The 24,872-nt window shown below is 46.7% G+C and overlaps 1 protein-coding gene across 1 annotated transcript in view; it reads left to right on the top strand.

Moving 5' to 3' along the window:
- The window catches only part of LOC106567150 (membrane-associated guanylate kinase, WW and PDZ domain-containing protein 3), a 192,983-nt gene that overhangs the window by 159,034 nt on the left and 9,077 nt on the right, over nucleotides 1–24,872 (top strand). The window contains 13 exon segments of the mRNA XM_014136132.2: nucleotides 4,124–4,301; nucleotides 6,938–7,017; nucleotides 8,033–8,090; nucleotides 10,185–10,291; nucleotides 17,593–17,790; nucleotides 19,199–19,473; nucleotides 19,700–19,858; nucleotides 20,113–20,278; nucleotides 23,380–23,411; nucleotides 24,234–24,335; nucleotides 24,337–24,381; nucleotides 24,383–24,440; nucleotides 24,595–24,689. Coding sequence (XP_013991607.1) covers nucleotides 4,124–4,301; nucleotides 6,938–7,017; nucleotides 8,033–8,090; nucleotides 10,185–10,291; nucleotides 17,593–17,790; nucleotides 19,199–19,473; nucleotides 19,700–19,858; nucleotides 20,113–20,278; nucleotides 23,380–23,411; nucleotides 24,234–24,335; nucleotides 24,337–24,381; nucleotides 24,383–24,440; nucleotides 24,595–24,689 — 1,553 coding nt within the window.

Below are 24,872 nucleotides of genomic sequence, written 5' to 3'. Positions count from 1 at the left end.
TACATATAGAATTGGGAGAATCACAATACATATTATACCGACACCTACGTACCGTGATAATATCGTACAGTGAGGTTCATGGCAGTTCCCAGCCCTACAAACTAGTCACATTTAGTTTTTCAAGTTCAGCCTTCACAAACCATTCGTGGTGCACCGTTCCAGAGAAATGCCACTCTCATCAGATGAAAGAAATGGAAGATCTAATGGATGAGTAGTCAGTGGACACAATAGGACCTGTTCCGTCTCTCCCTTTCTCTATCCCTGGAGCAGCATCTGCCTGTGTGCCATTTGCCCTACCGGCTCCCCCGGTAGTGTCTCTCCTCTGGGCTTGGAGTACTTCCAGCTGGCTCTTGCTCCTCTCTGCTCCCACAGCACAGCTGTCCCCTGTTTGGTTTGGAACACCCTGCCTAGCTTCTGACCATAGCCCTGTGTCCTCTTTCTGGCTCACCCTGGCCCCGTCTGAAGGGCACTACCCCACTCCAAGTCTGAATGGTGCCAATAACAGAGAGAGAGGACAATATAGCCCTCCCGTCCGTTAGACGGTCAGTCTGTTTGGTGCCATGGGCCCCTTAGGGTCCTGACTGCAGCTGGGCACCTAGGCCGTCCTCTCTCTGCCTGATTTAAAATGTCTCAGTTGTGATCAGGCATATTAGAGGGGCCTTGGGCAGGCCCTGAGGGCAGGAAGGCTGAACACAGTTCTGAGTACAGTTAAGTCGCTGAGGAATGGGCCCTTATTCATAAAGTGTCTCAGTATACGTGTTGCTGATCTAGTATCAGGTTCCCGCTGTCCATATAATCTTATTCATTACTATCTAAAAGACAAACTGGTCCTATATCAGCGCTTCTACTCTGAGACTGTTTCTGAATGCATAAAAATAATAATTAAATATATGCCATTTAAGCTGACACTTTTTCCAAAGCGATTTAATCTTGCATGCATACGTTTTTGGTATGGGTGGCCCCAGAAGGAATCGAACCCACGACCTTGGCGTTCAAGTGCCAAGGGAAAAGCGACTGAAAATCAGGTCTAAGAACAGTTAGACAGGCCAGGGACTCCACAGAAAGAAAGCCACATGAGTGTGGCGTGCAGGACTGAGCTGTTCCAATGCACACCATCTCTATGGCCTTGGGCACACACAACAATGGGACAATGCGTGGGATGAAGAGAACACTTAGTGTCTTTCCACTGTGGCTTATTTTCTTCATGAAGAGACACAGCTCTACCTTTACCGATGTAGTGCATCATACCCACGTCACCGATCTATCCCTGGTGCTTCAGCCTCTTGATTGAATGGATGCTTTTCACGATGGCTTTGTTTTCCCATTGAAGTAGCAGCGAGAAGGATGTACAGTTGAAGTCAGAAGTTTACATACACCTTAGCCAAATACATTTAAACTCAGTTTTTCACAATTCCTGACATTTAATCCTAGTAATAATTCCCTGTCTTAGGTCAGTTAGGATCACCACTTTATTTTAAGAATGTGAAATGTTAAATCATTGTCTCTACTATTATTCTATTTCAGCTTTTATTTCTTTCATCACATTCCCAGTGGGTCAGACGTTTACATACACTCAATTAGTATTTGGTAGCATTGCCTTTAAATTGTTTAACTTGGGTCAAACGTTTCGGGTAGCCTTCCGCAAGCTTCCCACAATAAGTTGGGTGAATTTTGTCCCATTCCTCCTGACAGAGCTGGTGTAACTGAGTCAGGTTTGTAGGCCTCCTTGCTTGCACACGCTTTTTCAGTTCTGCCCACAACTTTTCTATAGGATTGAGGTCAGGGCTTTGTGATGGCCACTCCAATATCTTGACTTTGTTGTCATTAAGCCATTTTGCCACAACTTTGGAAGTATGCTTGGGGTCATTGTCCATTTGGAGACCCATTTGCGACCAAGCTTTAACTTGCCGACTGATGTCTTGAGATGTTGCTTCAATATATCCACATAATTTTCCAGCCTCATGATGCCATCTATTTTGTGAAGTGCACCAGTCCCTCCTGCAGCAAAGCACCCCCACAACATGATGCTGCCACCCCCGTGCTTCACGGTCAGGATGGTGTTCTTGGGCTTGCAAGCCTCCCCCTTTTTCCTCCAAACATAACGATGGTCATTATGGCCAAACAGTTCTATTTTTGTTTCATCAGACCAGAGGATATTACTACAAAAAGTACGATCTTTGTCCCCATGTGCAGTTGCAAACCGTAGTCTGGCTTTTTTATGGCGGTTTTGGAGCAGTGGCTTCTTCCTTGTTGAGCAGCCTTTCAGGTTATGTTGATATAGGACTCGTTTTACTGTGGATATAGATACTTTGTACCTGTTTCCTCCAGCATCTTCACAAGGTCCTTTGATGTTGTTCTGGGATTGATTTGCACTTTTCGCACCAAGGTACGTTCATCTCTAGGAGACAGAACGCGTCTCCTTCCTGAGCAGTGTGATGGCTGCGTGGTCCCATGGTGTTTATACTTGCGTACTATTGTTTGTACAGATGAACGTGGTGCCTTCAGGCGTTTGGAAATTGCTCCCAAGGATGAACCAGACTTGTGGAGGCCAACAATTGTTTTTCTGAGGTCTTGGCTGATTTCTTTTCATTCTCCCATGATGTCAAGCAAAGAGGCACTGAGTTTGAAGGTAGGCCTTGAAATACATCCACAGGTACACCTCCAATTGACTCAAATGATGTCGATTAGCCTATCAGAAGCTTCTAAAGCCATGACATCATTTTCTGGAATTTTCCAAGCTGTTTAAAGGCACAGTCAATTTAGTGTATGTAAACTTCTGACCCACTGGAATTGTGATACAGTGAATTATAAGTGAAATGTCTGTGAACAATTGTTGGGAAAATTACTTGTGTCATGCACAAAGTAGATGTCCTAACCGACTTGCCAAAACTATAGCGTGTTAACAAGAAATTTGTGGAGTGGTTGAAAAATGAGTTTTAAATGACTCCAACCTAAGTGTATGTAAACTTCAACTGTATATGTAGGTAATCCAGTCATTTAGCCAAAGGGTGCGAAGACATATTGTACAAGCATCAACCAATACTGTTACGTCTTGAAGCCAGGCTTGTAGACAGAGTAGTTAAGGCTGTTTCGATAAAGGCTTGGACTGTTCAACGACTGGCTATGTTCGTACATCGAGACGACGTACTCACTGCATGGTCTGTACGCACACACACCAGGAAGGTTCTTATTCCTCACGTCTCTGCAGGAGGGGGATAGATATTATGTACATTTTATGGTTGATGTTACAAAGGAGGCCTCCATGCCTCCAGCACGAAGAGCTCCTTCTCTTTATATGTAAATATGTCGAGCACTGTACTACTGGCAGCAGCTCCTTGCATTCATCTTTTTATGTGTCGTTTTCTGCCTCCATTCAGATCAGGAAAAACAGGTTTGAGCACTGAATACATTAACGAGTTAGGTCAGAGGCATGCAAATATAAACCTCCAGATAAGAGCACACACACACACTGACACACACACACACACACACACACACACACACACACACACACACTGAAACACACAGACACTGAAACACACACACACACACACAGGGCTGGGCTGTGTGATGCTAATAGGGTCTGGGCTCTGAGCTCTGTGCTGGGTAGGTCTGAAGCGTAGTTTAGGTCAGCTCTACCCATTGCTGCCCGCTAGCCGCTCGCACTCCAGAACATCACTGCTGACATGCAAATCCTGTGGCACACTTGCTGCGCTTCTGTCTCGCTCGCTCTTTCTCTCTCGCTCGCCCACCTTTTCTCTGTCTCTCTCTCTTTGTATCTCTCTACCCTCTTTCTCTCTACCCTCTCTTTCTCTCTCCCTGTCCTCTCTCTCCCTCCCCGCTCCCTCCCCTCTCCCTGTCCTCTCTCTCTCTCCCCTCTCCCTGTCCTCTCTCTCCCTCCCCTCTCCCCTCCGTGTCCTCTCTCTCCCTCCCCTCTGTGCTGTGTGTAACAGTCTAGAGCCCACAGTCTGTCTGTCCAGGGCAGCAGCACGGCAGTAGCAGGAGCAAGGAGAAATGCAGGGAGCTCACAGGACTCCCCATGCTGCCTCCACACGCTCACCACCCTTCTCTCTCCCATTTTCCCTCCCCCTGTCCCTCTCTCCCTCTGTGGCCACCCACGCAGAGCACAAGGACAAGGCTGGGCAGGAGTGGAGGAAGACGGTACCCAGCTATAACCAGTCCAGTAGTGGGGCCATGGACTTCAGGACTTGGAACACCTTACCACACGACGAGAGCCAGGAGCCCCTGCCCAAGACCTGGGAGATGGCCTACACAGAGACGGGCATGGTCTACTTCATAGAGTAAGTACTGGTCTTCTGGTTCTCGACTCCAGTACAGTTCCAGGGTGGTGTTGGTGATGCTAGTAGTAGAGAGAGGTAGTTTTGAAAGAGAGATGGTGATTTGTTTGTACAGAGAATAGTTTCGGTGTTCCACTTGTAGATCCAGAGTCCTACTTGTTTTTCTGCGGCTCACAGTACAGCGATTTGAAAGTGAACAATAGTATTATTGTAGTTATGACATAGGATTTGTGAAATTATTCATTATATTAACCTATCTGGTGTCTAGAATACAGGTGTATTGTTTTCCTGTGTTTGATGTAGTGGTGCTGGGCTTGGGCTGAAAGCGTTGGCCCTCTCCCCCTCCCTTCGTTGTTTACCAGTCTGTTCTGTTTGTGTGGCTCACACAGCATACAGAAGTCAGAGCCAGGTGCTGTAGCCGGCCTAAAATCAATAGCTCATTCTCTCTGAGCAAGAGAAACAGGAGAAACAATTGGACAAATGGAACGCTCCCAAAGGCCTGCTCTCTCTTCTCTCTGCTTTCTGCAAGATGTCTGCATCTGCTCTCTGCTCTGCTCTACCTCTCTCTCTCTCTCTCTCTCTCTCTCTCTCTCTCTCTCTCTCTCTCTCTCTCTCTCTCTCTCTTTTCCTCCTTCCCTCCTGCAATTTCTCCCTCTGAGGGCATGTCTGCCTCTGCTCTGCTCTGACTACCTCTCTCCCTCCATCTCTCCTTCCATCCCTTCACTCGCCTTCCTCCATCTCTCCCTCTCCCTCAGACGACCTGTCTCCCTCTTTTCTGTGCTGGCTACCTCTCCGTCCATCCCTCCCTCCATTTCTCCCTCAAAGGCTCCCTTAAAGAGCCACTTGATTCCAAAATAACAACATACAGTTGAAGTCGGAAGTTGACATACACTTATGTTGGAGTCATTAAAACCCGTTTTTCAACCACTCCACAAATGTCTTGTTAACAAACTATGGTTTTGGCAAGTCGGTTAGGACATCTACTTTGTGCATGACACAAGTCATTTTTCCAACAATTGTTTACAGACAGATTATTTCACTTATAATTCACTGTATCACAATTCCAGTGGGTCAGAAGTTTACATACACTAAGTTGACTGTGCCTTTAAACAGCTTGGAAAATTCCAGAAAATGTCATAGCTTTAGAAGCTTCTGATAGGCTAATTGACATAATTTGAGTCAATAGGAGGTGTACCTGTGGATGTATTTCAAGGCCTACCTTCAAACTTGCTTGACATCATGAGAAAATCAAAAGAAATCAGCCAAGACCTCAGAAAAACAACTGTTGGCCTCCACAAGTCTGGTTCATCCTTGGGAGCAATTTCCAAACGCCTGAAGGTACCACGTTCATCTGTACAAACAATAGTACGCAAGTATAAACACCATGGGACCAAGCAGCCGTCATACCGCTCAGGAAGGAGACGCGTTCTGTCTCCTAGAGATGAACGTACCTTGGTGCGAAAAGTGCAAATCAATCCCAGAACAACAGCAAAGGACCTTGTGAAGATCCTGGAGGAAACGGGTACAAAATATGGGTATCTATATCCACAGTAAAACGAGACCTATATCGACATAACCTGAAAGGCCTTTCAGCAAGGAAGAAGCCACTGCTCCAAAACCTCCATAAAAAAGCCAGACTACAGTTTGCAACTGCACATGGGGACAAAGATCGTACTTTTTGGAGTAATGTCCTCTGGTCTGATGAAACAATAATAGTACTGTTTGGCCATAATGACCATCGTTATGTTTGGAGGAAAAAGGGGGAGGCTTGTATGCCAAAGAACACCATCCTAACTGTGAAGCACAGGGGTGGCAGCATCATGTTGTGGGGATGCTTTGCTGCAGGAGGGACTGGTGCACTTAACAAAATAGATGGCATCATGAGGATGGAAAATGATGTGGATATATTGAAGCAACATCTCAAGACATCAGTCAGCAAGTTAAAGCTTGGTCACAAAGGGGTCTTCCAAATGGACAATGATCCCAAGCATACTTCCAAAGTTGTGGCAAAATGGCTTAATGACAACAAAGTCAAGGTATTGGAGTGGCTATCACAAAGCCCTGACTTCAATCCTATAGAAAAATTGTGGGCAGAACTGAAAAAGCGTGTGCAAGCAAGGAGGCCTACAAACCTGACTCAGTTATACTAGCTCTGTCAGGAGGAATGGGACAAAATTCACCCAACTTATTGTGGGAAGCTTGCGGAAGGCTACCCAAAATGTTTGACCCAAGTTAAACAATTTAAAGGCGAAGCTACCAAATACTAATTGAGTGCATGTAAACGTCTGACCCACTGGGAATGTGATGAAAGAAATAAAAGCTGAAATAAATCATTCTCTCTACTATTATTCTGACATTTCACATTCTTAAAATAAAGTGGTGATCCTAAGACAGGGAGTTTCTATTAGGATTAAATGTCAGGAATTGTGAAAAACTGAGTTTAAATGTATTTGGCTATGTAAGCTTCCTACTTCAGCTGTCGGTTTGTGATTTTGAAGGGGCCTTTAATTTGATTTGTTTGTTTGGGGTTTGGTGAGGGAGCACTTAGGGTACAGTGGTTTGGTGAATATCTATACTTCACCTAGTTGTTGTGACGCTTTTTGCTCAGCGTGTAACGTCGTGCATCTCTGTCTCCACAGTCACAACACCAAGACCACTACCTGGCTGGACCCCAGGCTGGCCAAGAAGGCCAAGCCCCCGGAGAAGTGTGAGGATGGAGGTGAGAATCACACACTTGTTCTTCTATCCTTTTGATGACTTAAAATATATTTCCTTTCAAAATGCTATTTTCCCTAACTCCTTAACCTAACTCCTAACCGTAATTATAACCATAATTGTAACCCTAAACCTAACCGCTAAGTTTAGAATCCCCTATATCCTCATGAGGACATGGGAAATGTCTGCACGAGGGAGAATTTTCCTTGTTGTATTATCCTTATAAGGGACATTTCAAGTCCCCACGAGGATAGAGGAACAAGACCACACACACACACTTGTTTTCACATACAGACGGTGTGGGAGCAATACACTTTCTTACACGAGCATCTTGCAGCAAGGTTGCACTCATACTCTCCCTACACACACACACACACACACACACACACACACACACGCACACATTACTGTCCATAATCTGAATGCAGCCCATTAGACAGAACTATGAGTGGGGATCCTGTATGCCACTGCAGGCTTGTGACATGTAGACAAGACAGACAGTACTGTAAACAGCTAAACATGGCCCTGCGGGCCCCAGCGATGCAGTGGCACGCTACCTTACCCAGCCTGCCCCCTGTCCCCTAATGGCTTGTGGGAGACCTGCGGAGAGCTCATCAGCACTGTATCTCCAAAAAGGCAATTCCACAGTCCCCTCTTGCGTGAAGCACTCTTTCCCCCTGCATGTGTTCGTCACAGGACAGCACACACTCCAGATTCCACTCACACACCGCTGGGACAAGACAAGCCATTATTTTACAGGATTGCCATAACTCCACATTTCCTTACTTCCTATCTCGCTCTCTCGCGCTCTCTCCCCCTCCCAAACACCCGGTGACAAATAAGGCAGCCCTCTCAGTAGTTTGTAGTTGGCGTGTATAAACCCTGGATCCTTAGTTCCTTGCAGTGAGTTGTCATTCAGAACCGCGTGCCTCATTGTGTGTGTAGACTGTGTCTCCATTGTTCCAGAAGCTGTAGATGCACACTGATTTGCATCTTCCTCTTCTGTCTCTTGCCTGCAGAGCTTCCGTATGGCTGGGAGAAGATTGAAGATCCACAGTATGGAACCTACTACGTTGAGTGAGTATACCTCCTGTGATTTCCGGGTGCAGTGTATCTCTACGTAATGTTGTGGTTATACAGGAGTTGTGGCATGGTTCCTTTTATTTATTTAGCTGTTATTTGGTCCAGATTGCACAGATGGGCTTTGGTAAATATTGAATTTTGTATTTATTAAGGATCACCAAGGCAGCAGCTACTCCTCCTGGGGTCCAGCAAAATTAAGGCAGTTTATACAATTTTTAAAACATTACAATACATTCACAGATTTCACAACACACTGTGCCCTCAGGCCAGTACTCCACCACTACCACATATCTACAATACAAAATCCAAGTGTACGTGTGTGTATAGTACGTGTGTTATCGTTGTTTCATAGTGTATACTGTACAGTAGACTTCTAGAAGGAGTGCCATTTGATAATAACGTGTTTGTTTCATGAGCTGGGATTTATATACACCAGGTTGAAGTCCTTAAGAGCTGCTGGACAGGCAGACCTGAACCTGTAAGGCTGTCAGTCAGTGTGGTTTTCAAATGTAGCCTGTACTAATGATTTAAGTTTGACGAGATGGACTAAGGACAGCTGGCCTTCCCATACAGCCTTCCCATTGTGCTCTACAGGGTTGCCACCGCCCGGTACAGGGGGCACATGGGAGGGGTGACAGGCATGACCTCACCCTGTTCAGAAACACACACTGGCACACAGAGTTCACCCAGCATAGCCTCCCATGGGGGGGAGGGAGAGGAGAGGAGAGGAGAGGCTACATGAACATCATCTGTTTATGCTAAGGGTCACCGGGACAACCATTTAAAAAATATATATATATACAAAATTGTCTTTTTGTTTTGAATGAATACAGTAGAACAGAATGGCTCATTATTTCCTAACTAAAGTACAGAAGAAGAGCCATGGTAATCAAAGGAGCGGAATGAGTACACTCAGTCACAGAGGAGGGCTTCTTTTCCCTGATTGGATATGGAGGATAGCTCTCAGCATGACTCATGCCCAACGAGAGCACAAACAATACTTTTCTTAGAAACGCTCACACGTACACATAGTGGCACACATTGACACGCATGAACACACACACCCAAACACATACAGGCACGCACACACATACACTGACGATTGGCACACATACACACACCGTGTCACTCTCACACACACACACACACACACACACACACACACACACACACACACACACACACACCGTATCTCACACACACAGCATGCGTCTGATTTATGGAGCAGAGTGGCATCCGTTTTGTGCATCTTATAAAAGCTAGTCACGACTGGCTCAGAGCTACAACTGTTAAAGCGCATTATGCAGATGAGATGCGTTCCTTGCTTTACATGCAACCTGGGGGGGTGCTCCTCTCTGAATAGTAGATGTTTAACCACAAAGTGCTGACCTGGGAATCTGGTATCGAAACGCGAGAGCACTACAGCTTAGCAGGCACACAGCAGGCACACAGGCTGCTTTCCTGATCCTAGGTCAGTCTGACGTGGCCATTGTGAGCAGCGTTATGGACCTTGGTCAGATTATAAGGTTATCCCACTGATCTTAGGTCAGCTGAATGTGTCGAGTGGGTAAGCAGTAAAATGGTGTGTCGACAGGAGCACTGTGGCGTCCTTTGTTTTGGTTTGTGGTTTACAGATAGTCTGTACAGTACCAGTTTGTGTGCATGCCAAGTGGAGGTTTGCATGACTGGATAGTGATCAGGGATTTGAATACACTGCATACTGTGAGTGTAGTGGGAAACAGACAGAAACCTGTTTGGAGTTTTTGTCACGACACAAGCATAGAATAAAACATATCAAGAAAGATTTTTTTATTGTTACCCAATGAAAAGATGCTGCCAAGTGAAGAGACCGATAACTGGTGTCACATCTCTATAAGGAGAGGGACAACAACGATAAGAAAGCTGTGAAAACACGAAAGCCTCACTTTCCTTTAGCCGGTGTCACTTTCCGTCCGATTTTTTTAAACAAGAGTGTATTGGTCCTTTCTCGAGGCTGTATTTCTGAGTGTTTTCTATATTTACAGTAGCTCTCTGTGTATATGAACTGTATATTGAGCTCTTCGGTTAGTGTTCTGTTATGTCCTGCAGCCATATCAACCAGAAGACCCAGTTTGAGAACCCAGTCCTGGAAGCCAAGAGGAAACTGAGCCTGGACACCCCCTCCTCTGGCCAGCAGGGAGCTACCACACCCTCAGGTAACACTTCTCTACCAGCCCTGGGTCACCATAGACTGCTCGTTGTCATGGTCACTAACTGGTATACCACTTATTATGAAGCAGTGTATTTCATGAATGGGTTATTTAATTGGGCATGCGTTCTGTATGCTAGTGTAGATACTGGGACAGAGCATAAACCCAGAATGTCTTACTCAAGGTTATCTGAAGTGAATGATTGTTCCTAATCAGATCTCAACAGCTTAGAGACCATATCATTGTACAAGCCAAATACGCTACATGGCGAGAGGGGGGGGTGTGAGAGAGAGAGGGGGGAAGAGAACTTGCGTGCTGACTGCTGAGTGATGTTATTGAGCCATCTTGGACTACAGGCTTGTGTTTGGGTAATTGTGATTTCTGAGGTTTTCAGCAAGTCTTATGTTCAAATAAGGATATTGATCACCCGGCCATTGACGTTTCTCTGCTGAGCCGACTGTGTTGCTCACAGAATACAACATATGTCAGACAAGGAAGTGACGACAGTCCGACCACAGAGGCTGACTCACAATATGACTCATAAGAAGACACAGATGCCAACAGCACTGTCTCTGTCTGTACCAGCTATCCCAGTGTTTAGCCTGGAGAGCCCTGGTTGTCACAGACACATGGACCCCTACAGGACAGTAGCAGGCTGCTAATCCTGTCCTGGAACAGACCACAATAACCCCTATGAAAAAACCTGAACACCCACTAATCAAAATCAAATCAAATGTTATTTGTCACATGCACCGAATACAACCTTACCGTGAAATGCTTACTTACAAGCCCGTCACCAACAATGCAGTTTTAAGAGAAAAGAGTTTTAGTAAATAAACAGAGTTCTATATATATATATATATATATATATGAACTCTGTGAAGCATTTATTTATTTGGGATGAGTTGGACCGCAGAGTGAAGGAAAAGCAGCCAACAAGTGCTCCTTCAAGACTGTTGTAAAGGCATTCCTCTTGAAGCTGGTTGAGAGAATGCCAAGAGTGTGCAAAGCTGTCATCAAGAAAGAGGGTGGCTACTTTCAAGAATCTCAAATATAACATATTTTGATTTGTTTAAAACTGTTTTGGTTACTACATGATTCCATATGTGTTATTTCATAGTTTTGATGCCTTCACTACTATTCTACAATGTAGATAATAGTAAAAATAAAGAAAAACCCTTGAAGGAATAGGTGTGTCCAACCTTTTGACTGGTACTGTATATAATAATAATAATAATGGTGGTAGTAGTAGTAATAATAATAAAAAATATATATACTGTATATACATTTTCAAAAAATACCAATCATGAGGCTATATACAGGGGGTACCAGTACTGACTCAATGTGCAGGGGTACAGGTTAGTCAAGTTAATGTACATGTAGGTAGGGGTAACGTGACTATGCATAGATAATAAACAGCGAGTAGCAGCAGTGTAAAAACAAAGGGGGGGGATGTCAATGCAAATAGTCCAGGTGGTTGATTAATTGTTAAGCAGTCTTATGGCTTGGGGGTAGAAGCTGTTAAGAAGCCTTTTGGACCTAGACTTGGCGCCCGGTACAGCTAGCCGTGCGGTAGCCAAGAGAACAGTCTATAACTTGGGTGACTGGAGTCTTTTACAATTTTTTGGGCCTTCCTCTGACACGCCTAGTATATAGGTCCTGGATGGCAAGATGCTTGGCCCCAGTGATTTACTGGGCCAGACACACTAGCCTTTGTAGTGCCTTACGGTCAGATGCCAAGCTGTTGCCATACCAGGCGGAGATACAACCGGTCAGGATGCTCTCGATGGTGCAGCTGTATAACTTTTTGAGGATCTGGGGACCCATGCAAAATCTTTTCAGTCTCCTGAGGGGGAAAAGGCGTTGTCATGCCCTCTTCACGACTTTCTTGGTGTGTTTGGACCATGATAGTTTGTTGGTGATGTGGACATCAACGAACTGTAAACTCTCGACCCGCTCCACTACAGCCCCGTTGATGTGAATGTGGGTGTGTTCGGCCCTCCTTTTTCTGAAGTCCACGATCATCTCCTTTGTTTTGCTCACGTTGAGGGAGAGGTTGTTGTCCTGGCACCACACTGCCAGGTCTCTGACCTCCTCTCTATAGGCTGTCTCATCGTTGTCAGTGATCAGGCCTACCACCGTAGTGTCATCAGCAAACTTAATGATGGTGTTGGAGTCGTGCTTGGCCACGCAGTCATGGGAGAACAGGAGGGGACTAAGCACGATAAGCGTGACAGATGTGTTGTTGTCTATCCTTACCACCTGGGGGCGGCCCCTCAGGAAGTCTAGGATCCAGTTGCAGAGGAAGGTGTTTACTCCCAGGGTCCTTAGCTTAGTGATGCGCGTTGTGGGCACTATGGTGTTGAACGCTGAGCTGTTGTCAATCAACAGCATTCTCACATAGGTGTTCCTTTTGTCCAGGTGGGAAAAGGCCGTGTGGAGGGGCAATAGTCATTTAGGCAGGTTAACTTCGCTTTCTTGGGCATAGGGACTATGGTGGTCTGCATGAAATATATAGGTATAAGACTTTGCCAGGGAGAGGTTAAAAATGTCAGTGAAGGCACTTGCCAGTTGATCCGTGCATGCTCGGAGTACACGTCCTGGTAATCTGTCTGAATGTTGACCTGTTTAAAGGTCTTGCTCATATCGGCTACGGAGAGCGTGATCACACAGTCTTCCGGAACACCTGGTGCTCTCATGCATGCTTCAGTGTTGCTTGCCTTGTAGTGAGCATGAAAGGCATTTAGCCCGTTTGGTAGGCTCGCATCTGGATTAGCATTTCCTTGTTTGCTTATTGACTTATACAGCTCGTTGAGTGTGGTCTAAGTGCCAGCGTCAGTTTGTGGTGGTAAATTGGCAGCTACAAAAAATATAGATGATCCAGATAGATAGTGTGGTCTACAGCTTATCATGAGGTAGTCTACCTCGAGCAATACCTCGAGACTACCTTAATATTAGACATTGACAAATAGACACACACCCGCACCGCTAGTCTTACCGGACGTAGCAGTTCTTTCCTGCCAATGGAAAACCCAGCCAACTGTATATTAGCCGTGGAAGGCTGTGTGCTCCTCAGGCTTTGTTGCTTTGCTCTGAGTATCATCGTCATCTTTCCTGATGGGGGAGGTCCTTGGAGGTTGTTGGTAAACTATGTGGTAAAACAATCAGGGTTTGATTGAACAGAGACCCTAGTTTTAGTACCAGATCAACTCAGACCCTTTAGAATAGAAGAAACACTGCTCTACTTGCATAGCCTATTAGGGCAGAACAACTCCCAGGGTGCGTCCCAAATGGCCCCCTATTCCCTTTATGCTACACTAATTTTGACCAGGACCGATAAGGCTCTCGTCAAAAGTAGTGCGCTGTAAAGGGAATAGGATACCATTTGAGACACAGCTCCAGTCCATTTTCTGTCCAGCTAAAATACAATTTTTTCCATGGTATTATTTTCTGGACGGTTCTTTTGGCTGATCCTCTAGTTTTCTCCAGGGTGATTCTCTGCACTGCTCTGACAGAGCTCTCTACTCTGTTCCCTGCTCCCCACACGCTCCCCAGGGTTGTTAATGAGTATTAATGGCTAATGGTGGTCTGTCTCCCAGCGGAGCGGAGAGTAGGCCAGAGGGGCGTGCTGCCACGTGGAGGGTTTTGAACATTGTTTTGACAAGGTTCCCCAGTCTGACCTCCCTCTCGGAAAAAGAGGCAGCTGTCTGTCTCCACAGTGCTGAAGCTGTAGGGGACCGTCATTACCCTTCATTGACAATCCTCACTGTATGGCATTTCATAGAATCACAGCGAGCGGCCTTGACTGCCTGCCTGAGAAATAGGCCATCCCTTTGTGTTACCTTGACATAATCAGGGCTATGTAAACATGTCTATGTAGCACCCCCTTAACTCCTCCACACACACACATATCCTCACACACAAACAGCTCAGTGACACTGCTGGTGTGCGAGAATGTCATGTTAATCACACTCAGCATAATCTGTTTTCTCAGAGCGCTGAAAATCCAATTATGCAAATCAAAATCCCATGACACATTGACGGGTAGAGGACATGGCGGGTAGTGGAGGAGGAGAGGGGTGTATATCTTTACCCCTCCTAATGAGATTGATACCCCCACCTCTCCTCCATCCATCCATCCGCCAGTGGGTGTAGCAACATTAGACGGGGACACAGCCCATAACTCTCCCAATGGAAACCAAGGTCAGGGGTTATAAATCACTGAGGCCATGGCTGATTATCCTCTGTATCTATCCATTGTATCTCTATCACTTTCAGTCCATCTATTTATCTCTCTCTCTTTCTCTCCCTTTCTCTCTCTCCCTCCTATCTCTCTCCGTCGCCCTGTCTCAGTCACATGGTGAGCGCTGCAATTTGTCGTGACTGAGGTTAGCTCTCTTTCTGTTTGCCTCCATGTTATGGTGGTTTCTCAGATGGATTTCCCCCTGCAGTATACACACAGTTGTTCTCTTGGACTTTTTTTTCCCCCATGCACCTTCCTACAGGCATAACATAGCCTGCAAAGTTGGTCCCCTCTTTGCTGTTATAACAGGCTCCACTCTTCTGGGAAGGTTTTCCACAAGATGTTGGAACATTGCTGCGGGGACTTGCTTCCATTCAGCATCGAGCATTAGAGAGGTCGGGCACTTGGTGTGGATGTTGGGCAATAAGGCCCGGCTCGTGGTCGGCGTTCCAATTTATCCCAAAGGTGTTCGATGGGGTTGAGGTCAGGGCTCTGTTCAGGCCAGTCAAGTTCTTCCACACTGATCTCGAAACAACCATTTCTGTGTGGACCTCGCTTTGTGCACGGGGGCATTGTCATACTGAAACAGGAAAGGGCCTTCCTCAAAACTGTTGCCACAACGTTGAAAGCACAGAATTGTCTAGAATGTCACTGTATGCTGTAGAATTAAGATTTCCCTTCACTGGAACTAAGGGGCCTAACCAAACAATGAAAATCCGCCCCAGACAATTATTCCTCCTCCACTAAACATTACAGTTGGCACTATGCATTGGGGTAGATGGCGTTCTCCTGGCATCCGCCAAACCCAGATTCGTCCGTCGGACTGCCAGATGGTGAAGCGTGATTCATCACTCCAGAGAATGCGTTTCCACTGCTCCAGAGCCCAATGGCAGCGAGCTTTACACCACTCCATCCAACACTTGACATTGTGCATGATCTTAGGCTTGTGTGTAGCTGCTCGGCCATGGAAACCCATTTCATGAAGCTCCAGACGAACAGTTATTGTGTTGACGTTGCTTCCAGAGGCAGTTTGGAACTCGGTAGTGAGTGTTGCACTGAGGACGAATGATTTTTACTGGCTACGTGCTTCAGCACTCGCCTGTCCCGTTCTGTGATCTTGTGTGGCCTACCACTTTGTGGCTGAGCCATTGTTGCTCCTAGATGTTTCCACTTCACAAGAACAGCCCTTACAGACCGAGGCAGCTCTAGCAGGGCAGAAATCTGACGAACTGACTTGTTGGAAAGGTGGCGTCCTATGACGGTGCTACGTTGAAAGTCAATGAGCTCTTCAGTAAGGTCATTCTACTGCCAATGTTTGTCTATGGAGATTGCATGGCGGTTTGCTCAATTTTATACACCTGTCATTAACATGTGTGTGGCTTAAATAGCCCAATCCACTAATTTGAAGCGGTGTCCCCATACTGTTGTATATATAGTGTAGATTGTAGTTGAAATTGTTTGCACCATTTGTAATCCCCCTTTATATTAATTTCTTGTAAAAATGTCTCTATACTTTTCTTCTCCCTCCCCTACCATCCCTACCCTGATCGGAGTAAACTAACGGACAACCATACTTCTACAGCTACTTACAGCTATTTACTTGTAGTTAAATAATTATACAAATATTCCTAATTTTCTCTTTCTTCAAGTGCTGGATTTTCACACACAGCAGCTAATCCACCATTCATTCTGATTTCAACTCCAACCCACCGATCTCCACAGGTTAACCCATCTTTCCCAGTATGCTATTTCGCTATTTCCTTTTGTAGAACATCCCTCCATTTAACTATGATGTTTTACGAGGGTCCTGAACCTTCCTATTGGTGACATTTTTATCGATATTGCCCTAAAGTAAATACTTTACCCAAGAGTATAATGATATTTCCCATTGACTGATCATGGTTTTTTCAGATCCCCCTAACAATAGAGTTTGCAGGTCCATCTGAACCCTGACATTATGACATAACAACCATTCCTGGACCTGACTCCAAAAGACAGCTACCGATGGACAGTACCAGAAAATGTGTTCTATTGATTTATTCTTTCCTCGTGGCAGAATCTGCTGACTGTTCAATGCCCCGTATATTGAGCATTCTTTCTGTAGCAAGTATTTTATATAATAGCTTAAATTGAAATTAATGGATTTATGTGTCAATAGTTTTATGTCAGTTCATCGTTCATAGACCCGATGCCAAGGTAGTGGGACATCAAAAACCTGTTCCCAGGTGACTTGAATTTTATTTGGGTATTGCTGTCAAACCTTTTTCGATTCATACTAATCTATTTAAGCCCGTAATTATTTTTTTAATGGGTGGCTGACAAACTAATTATAAAATATATTGTCTCTTCTAATTTTGTGGCAGAGCCATGATGAGTTAGTAATAATTTTGTATTTGATTATACACCTCCATACACTGTTGATATGTGATTTGAGTGTTGGTCGAATTAGTGACCGTCTGAGTGACGTGCAGCTGTCAGATGTCTTGTCACCGTGGCGATAGCCTACACTGTGACGATGCAAGGGACAGATGGCTAACAGCCTGTGAGCACGCATCTGTGTCTGTCTGCCCCCACACACACACACACACACACACACACACACACACACACACACACACACACATACAGTTGTCCCATGCGGATATATTAGACTAAAATAAGCGTAGCGGCATAGATGTGTCACTGTCGTCTGTCATCGTGGATTAGCGCTAGCAGCTAGCATAGCGTTGTTTCTCTGTCAGATCAATGCAGCTGAACAACACTGACAGGCCTTGTGATGATACTGCCACAAACAAACAAGGAATTAGTAGTCACTAATTTGTCAAGTAAAATACTTTAATCGGTCAATAAGATTTGAGAGCAATTAGCTGAATTACAGTCATAATAATTATCGTTAAATTGCTGATATAGTACTTTCTCCTGCAATTTGCATCTCTCATTCTCTCTCTCGCTCTCTCTCTGCTTTTCTTGTATTAAGTAATCTTTCTCTCTTAAGTGTTTTTTTTTTTTCTCTTTCGCCTTCCCTCATTCTCTCTATTCCACTCTCTCTCCCTCTCTCCATCAGATGAGCCTGTTGTGGGTGTGAGGGGTTTTGTGCGGGACCCAGCCCATCTCCAGGGCTCCATCCTGAGGACAGCTCTAAGGAAGAGCCCCCAGGGGTTTGGCTTCACCATCATCGGGGGCGACCGCCATGATGAGTTCCTCCAGGTGAAGAACGTGCTCCGAGACGGCCCTGCCGCGTACGACAACAAGATGGCCTCCGGTGAGTGTAGGAACATGCGTGTGAACACGAACAGACTCTTACACACACACACACACACACACACACACCAGCAAGGTTAATCTTCATGGACTGTACAGGGTCCACACCCTGCCTCTTGACAGTAAAACTCCACGGCAGTAACAGTACTACGCCCTGATTTGAAGAGGAGCCATATATTTCAGATTTCATAGGTCTCTTGGCTGTGCTGCTTTGCATACCTATGGTTATTACGAGCATGCTTATCTAGAAGGGTGGTCATGTATCTTGGATCAGGTTGTGACATACAGTATGTAGTCCCTGCTGTCTTCAATAAACAACCTTTACTACCAGTGATATACACCTGCCAGTGGCTCATTGAATGCTTTAGGAGAATATTAATTCTATAGACCGTACCATCAGATGCGTGGTAGTTATAACGAGTTGTTGTTTATTGTCTGCGATAACGTGTTAGAGCGCTGTACGCCGTATTGTGTCACAACCACAACAATGCTATTGTCCAGTGTTCTAAATGTACAACTGCAAGGGAACAAATGTTTCCGTATGTCGTTCCCCCTCGGTGTCCTCTAATTTATTAGATGACAAAATGTACATTTGATTCCTTATTAATACAGCGATAAGATGCTCTCCAATCCATGTACATTTCTCTGTCGCTGAACCACGCACGCCAAGTGTACCGCTGGCAGGAGTTGATGCCAGAGTGGTGTCATTTTGATGAGCATGGAGAGTCATTTGATCTGGACATTGGGTCTCTGAAGCGATCCCATCTCATATCTGAGTTAATAGTTAACTCGCGTTCCTTAACTCTGACTCATTCAGGGTGCGTGAAGTATGGGCTTAATTACCAGTGTTTGCCCTGACAGTGATTGGCTGTTGTTCCATCTTGGTTTGTTCAGCTCATTTATATAACACGGTGAAATGTTAGATGTGTTTGTTAGCAACAGCTATTGGTTGTGTTGGGTGGATCCTTCAGGGGAGTCCCAGCTAGCCAGCAGTGATGAGAGTTTCCCGCGTTTGTTTTGGTTGGAGATGAGAACATTCCCCTACTCTTCATTGATCAGTCTGGGACCAGCTGAGCTAATAAACCCAGGCTAGAATGACGGAGGAGGAGGGGAATGATATAGAGTTATGTTGTACCGTACTTCCTTGTTAGTTCGTCAGCCCCAGAGCAGCTGCGGAGCGGACTCCAAAGAAACGCATTTCAGCTCTTGACCAGAATATGCTTTGGAATGGGCACTTTGTTCAAAGTGATCCAAACTGACTTGTGGTTTAATTGACTCCATGCTCTGAACCTTGTTACTATGTCACGACTAAACCATAGCACACTCCCATTCTAGGAATGTACCCATCAGTACCCAATGCTGATACAGCTTCCCTCCTATTTCTCCCTCCTTTGCTTCCGCTGTACCAGGCGACGTGATCGTGGACATCAACGGCCTGTGTGTCCTGGGGAAGACCCATGCTGATGTGGTTCAGTTGTTTCAGTCTATCCCAGTCAACCAGTACGTGGACATGGTGCTGTGTCGGGGCTACCCCCTGCCTGAGGACACCGGTGGGAGTGACGATGCCCCAGGGGATGTAGCCACCGCGCTGCCCCTGGCCCCCGAAGCCACCCCGTCACCTTCTACTTCCAACACCAAGGACATCCACTACGTCACCAGCCCAGACGGCACCCTTCCTAGACAGGTACAGTCAGAAGAAGATGGGCCACCCTGCTGATCCCGGTTCCTCTCTAGGATTCTTCCTTCTTGGGAATTTTTCCTGGCCACTGTGCTTCTGTTTTTGATTGCTGTTAGGGGTCTATGCTGGGTTTCTCTTAAAGCACTTTGTGACCACTGCTGATTTAAAAAAAAATAAATAAATAAAAATATAAAAAAGCTTTATAAATAGATTTGGGTTGATTGATTGACAGACCACCGCCACTGCAGTCCCAACCATGACCAACGGGGGGCGCCACTACCCTGAGGGTCCAGACCCCACACTGCTGCAGCCGGAGCTGGTGGGCGTGCCCCTGGTGAAGGGGCCGGGAGGGTTCGGCTTTGCCATCGCAGACTGCCCCCTGGGCCAGAAGGTACCATTTATATCTGGGTTGTTGGTTTTGTTTTATGTCTGGAAAAATGAATTCCGGCAACACTTTACTATAGCTGCCCTTAGGTACGCCGGATTGTTATAATAATGCCTTATGTAGCAGTAGCTGTTGCAGAGACTATAAAAGTCCATTAAGAGTTACCGAAGGTACTTTTTCCGGAGGATAAGAAATGTAATCTAATGTAATATAGCTTAACCGAATCCAATCCAATCTAACCTATTGGAATGTCATTTCAGGTGAAGATGATCCTGGATGCCCAGTGGTGCCGTGGCCTGCTGAAGGGGGATGTTATCAAGGAGATCAACCGTCAGAACGTCCAGACACTGAGCCACGCCCAGGTGGTGGACATCCTCAAAGACCTGCCGGTGGGCAGCGAGGTCAACGTCCTGGTACTCAGGGGAGGTGAGAGAGCGGGGATGGTAGGAGGAGAAACATAGGAGGTGGTAGGTGGTGCATGCTTTCATCACAGTCAACATACTGGGATTCAGAGGAGCTGCGAGACTAAACTGTACACTGCCACGTTAGTGATGTCATGACTTTAGTGTGACAGGGTCATACGGCTGTGAATACGTACTGTGGTAATAGTAGTTCCTCGAGGAAGTCAATTAGATGGCCGTTCAGCTCGTCAGGAGCCAGCCCTCCCAGAGGCCAGCCCTCCCAGAGGCCAGCCCCAGAGCCAGCCACCGTTTAATAAAGCAATTTCATGCTCGTCTATCCCACTATCTATTTCCCATTTGCACCTCTGCATACAAGCAGGCAGGCTCAGAGAGCAGTAATGGTGGGGCTGTGAATATGATACCTTGACCAGAAAGGTGAGGAGGAGGGGATGCTAGTGGGAGTTAGATTCAAGCATCTCTAGTGTTTGGCTAGATAGTTAGATAAGCATTCAGTGGCAGACAGCCTAACAGAGGCAGTCTGACATTTTGGACGAAGGAAAGTGATATTGGCCCTGCTCACCACTTCAAAGAGAATGCTGACACTGAATAAACTGAAGAGCTCTTTCCGTTTGCCTGCACTACAATAGCCAAGATGCTGTACGTTGTGTTAACCCACAGAAATATGCTCCAATACTCTGGAGAATGCTAAGGAGTTAAGATGCAGTGCTCTGAAGGGTCCTAAGGAGTCAAGCAGTATTTTCAGCCAGAGATGTTGTTTGTTGTGAGGAGGCCTGGGGGAGGGAGCAGAGTCAGGTTGTGCTGTTGACTGCTCCAGGGAAGGATGTGGGGAGACTGATGTGGGGAGACTGATGGAGGGTCTGGTAGGAGACCGACCACAGCCTGGTCTGGTACGAGACCGACCACAGCCTGGTCTGGTAGGAGACCGACCACAGCCTGGTCTGGTACGAGACCGACCACAGCCTGGTCTGGTACGAGACCGACCACAGCCTGGTCTGGTACGAGACCGACCACAGCCTGGTCTGGTACGAGACCGACCACAGCCTGGTCTGGTAGGAGACCGACCACAGCCTGGTCTGGTAGGAGACCGACCACAGCCTGGTCTGGTAGGAGACCGACCACAGCCTGGCATGGTACGAGACCGACCACAGCCTGGCCTGGCACGAGACCGACCACAGCCTGGCCTGGCACGAGACCGACCACAGCCTGGCCTGGCACGAGACCGACCACAGCCTGGCCTGGCACGAGACCGACCACAGCCTGGCCTGGTAGGAGACCGACCACAGCCTGGTCTGGTAGGAGACCGACCACAGCCTGGTCTGGTACGAGACCGACCACAGCCTGGTCTGGTAGGAGACCGACCACAGCCTGGTCTGGTACGAGACCGACCACAGCCTGGACTGGTACGAGACCGACCACAGCCTGGTCTGGTACGAGACCGACCACAGCCTGGTCTGGTACGAGACCGACCACAGCCTGGTCTGGTACGAGACCGACCACAGCCTGGTCTGGTAGGAGACCGACCACAGCCTGGTCTGGTAGGAGACCGACCACAGCCTGGCCTGGTAGGAGACCGACCACAGCCTGGCATGGTACGAGACCGACCACAGCCTGGCCTGGCACGAGACCGACCACAGCCTGGCCTGGCACGAGACCGACCACAGCCTGGCCTGGCACGAGACCGACCACAGCCTGGCCTGGCAGGGTTATCAGGAGGGGAGGGGTGTTTAACTGTAGAGTTCTCTCTGAGTTCACCTAGGGGCTAAGGTGTAGAACCTGGGTCTATAACATCAGCTCTCCACCACTGACCGCCACAGAGATGGGGAACAAGAACTCGGCTGGCCACACCACACACTCAGAAGCCTACTCCGGGGTCCTTCCGCTGTGCAGTATTGGGGCTTGCCCTTAGGTGGTACTAGTAATATCAATATGGATTGTCACCATTCCCCATGGTCAATGAAAGGTGGTGACTAGCTGTGTGTCATACAGCTGGATATACACCCCTGGGTCATCCCTTCATGGTCACTGTGCTTCTCTTAATGAGGGTGAACTGCTGAGCCCTTATCTGAATAGACTGTCTGACTTGTGGTAGCAGGTGTGGACAATACATTACAAGGTTAACCCACGGCGAGGCACAATGTCATATCTCTTCTCTCGTCCCTCTTCCCTCGGTCTGTTTCTCTGCTGAGATCAGAGATCCTTCCCATGCTGATGCTTGAATATAGTGCCACCAGCTGGTTAAGTTGAACCATGATCTTCCTGGCTTTAGTATCAGAGAGGAGAGCAGGGAGAGAGGACGTATGGGACAGTGGGGCTACGATCATGGTCACTACTCATTCTGAAGAGCAGGGCTTCCCAAACTTTTTCACTCAGGCCCCCCCTTCCAGCCCACGCATACCACGTCTATTTCTATGGCCACAAACACTATAGATGACACAATCTGTTCACACCCCTACTTGTTGGAGGAGAGAACATTTAAAGTGAATTTCCTGCAAATCTATACCTTTTGCCATGTCTAATGTGTATTCATGTGATATTTGAGTGACTCGAACATTACTACAACAACAAAAAACCTAGCTAAAAACTGTCAGCTGACATGGGCTAGTTGATCTGGACATTTCTGACAAGTTATAAATAGCTCTCGAATGTATACAATGATGGAAAACTGAGGATGCGCTACCCAATTTCAAAAATTGCACCTTGTACTATTACAACTTTCAAGAGTAAGTTGAAAGCCGGACTGACCCCTGCGCAGTTCGGCCCTGCCGACCCCTCTCGCCCCACTTAGAGGACGTGCCCCACAGTTTGGGAACCACTGAGCTAGAGCAGTGTATGATGAAAGAGAATGTAGAGTCTACAGCAGAGCAGGAGTAATAGAGTGACGAAATAGAGATGTATAATAATCTATCAGACATCCAGCACATTAACCCAGTCATCCCCCTAAGGCACTGGAACCTGTCCTCCATAATGCATTGGTATTATACTCTATTGAGTCATCTTTCTGTCTATTAACGTTGTTTCTCTCTCTCTCTCTCTCTCTCTCTCTCTCTCTCTCTCTCTCTCTCTCCCTCTCCCTCTCTCCCTCTCTCTCTCTCCCTCCCTCCCCAGGTCAGACATCTCCTGTGAAGTCTCTAAAACCTGTAAGTTAAAATAAATGCTTTTAATTACCCTTCTCTCTCCCAGAGACTCTCCCCATGGCCTCTACAGGGGATTCTAATCAGAGACGTGTGTCCCAAATGGAGCCCTATTCCCTATATAGTGTGTTACTTTGACCAGGGTCCATAGGGCTCTGGTCAAAGTAGTGCACCATGTAGGGAATAGTACCATTTGGGACTCAACTAGAGAGTGTAGAGCGGGTCTGGGAACATAAATGGAAACACAGGGCTTTTAAACACCAGATAGCGGATGAATTATTAAAACAAGCCCTGATATAACTTTGTCTTAGTTTCATTCCCCACCAACAGCAGTCTGCTGTAGAGAGCAGTACATTATTCAGGGAGCTGTCGCGACTCACACGCACGCTGGTGTTATTTTTGGAGGCAGCCGGCTGACTCGGATGGGTGAATGTGCTCCTGGAAAACAGCTATTTAACATCCTGGCTGGTAGTAGCTATACTGTGTAACAGTGTTTAAGCTGTAAAGCCATGTTCAACAGTTCTGATGTGCCTTCTTTACAACAGAGTATATGAGCCAACTGGGTCAACAACAGAGACTTGTGTTGAGATATAATACATCCGAATAGAAGACTCCGGCTCAGTGGAAGTATTTTCCTACAGCTTTGTGTTATTAACAAAGGCCAGCACTGCAGACACTAGTGGAAAACTTCTAAGAGTAGTTTGGGAGTACAGAAGAACATGTACTGTCTTGCTAAATCCAGCACTATTACCCCGACGTGTCTGAGTTGTAGATGATGCTGTATGCGATGTAGAGTTTAATTGAGTCATCTGGTTTGTTGTGCTGCAGTGCACTGCTCCCATGTCGCAGCAGAGGCAGGAGAGACAGGAGAAGGAGATGTCCACCAGCACCGAGACCCTCAGCCCCCCAGAGCCAGCCCTGACCCCGGCCCCCCCAGCCCCTTCCATTCCCCCCCAACACCATGCGATCAGCCTCCCCCCAAACCTGACCCCTCACAACTCTACCTCAAGTCCAAGGCCCTGCTGGACAGCAAACGTGAGTAATACAGTACTTAACACTTCCTTCCTTCCTCTTGACTCTCACTGTTCTAATGAGTACTGAACATAGAACGTGTCGGTCTTTGCCTGTTCCTCTATAGCAGCGGTGAATTCAATGTGTCCTCTTCCTTTCCCTCATTTTCCCCGTCCAGCCCCCAACACCAAGGACCTAGATGTGTTCATCAAGAGGAACCAGGAGTCAGGCTTTGGTTTCCGCGTTTTAGGAGGAGAGGGGCCAGATCAGCCCGTAAGTACCCTCCCAGAGAGACTGATCCATCCTGGTTCAGCCAGCATTAAGACTCTGGGCACACTGTGGGCTGTTTAGCCGGACCAATGACCATGAGTATGCTTAATCTGGGTCTGGGAAACTGGCTCTAAATCTGGTTGAAGTTATGCCCCTGTGTTTGAGTGGCTTAGATAAATGTCATCA

The sequence above is a fragment of the Salmo salar genome, chromosome ssa13, assembly GCF_905237065.1.
Source record: "Salmo salar chromosome ssa13, Ssal_v3.1, whole genome shotgun sequence".
NCBI classification, from domain to species: Eukaryota; Metazoa; Chordata; class Actinopteri; order Salmoniformes; family Salmonidae; genus Salmo; species Salmo salar.
This window is presented reverse-complemented; position numbering and strand designations above follow the sequence as displayed.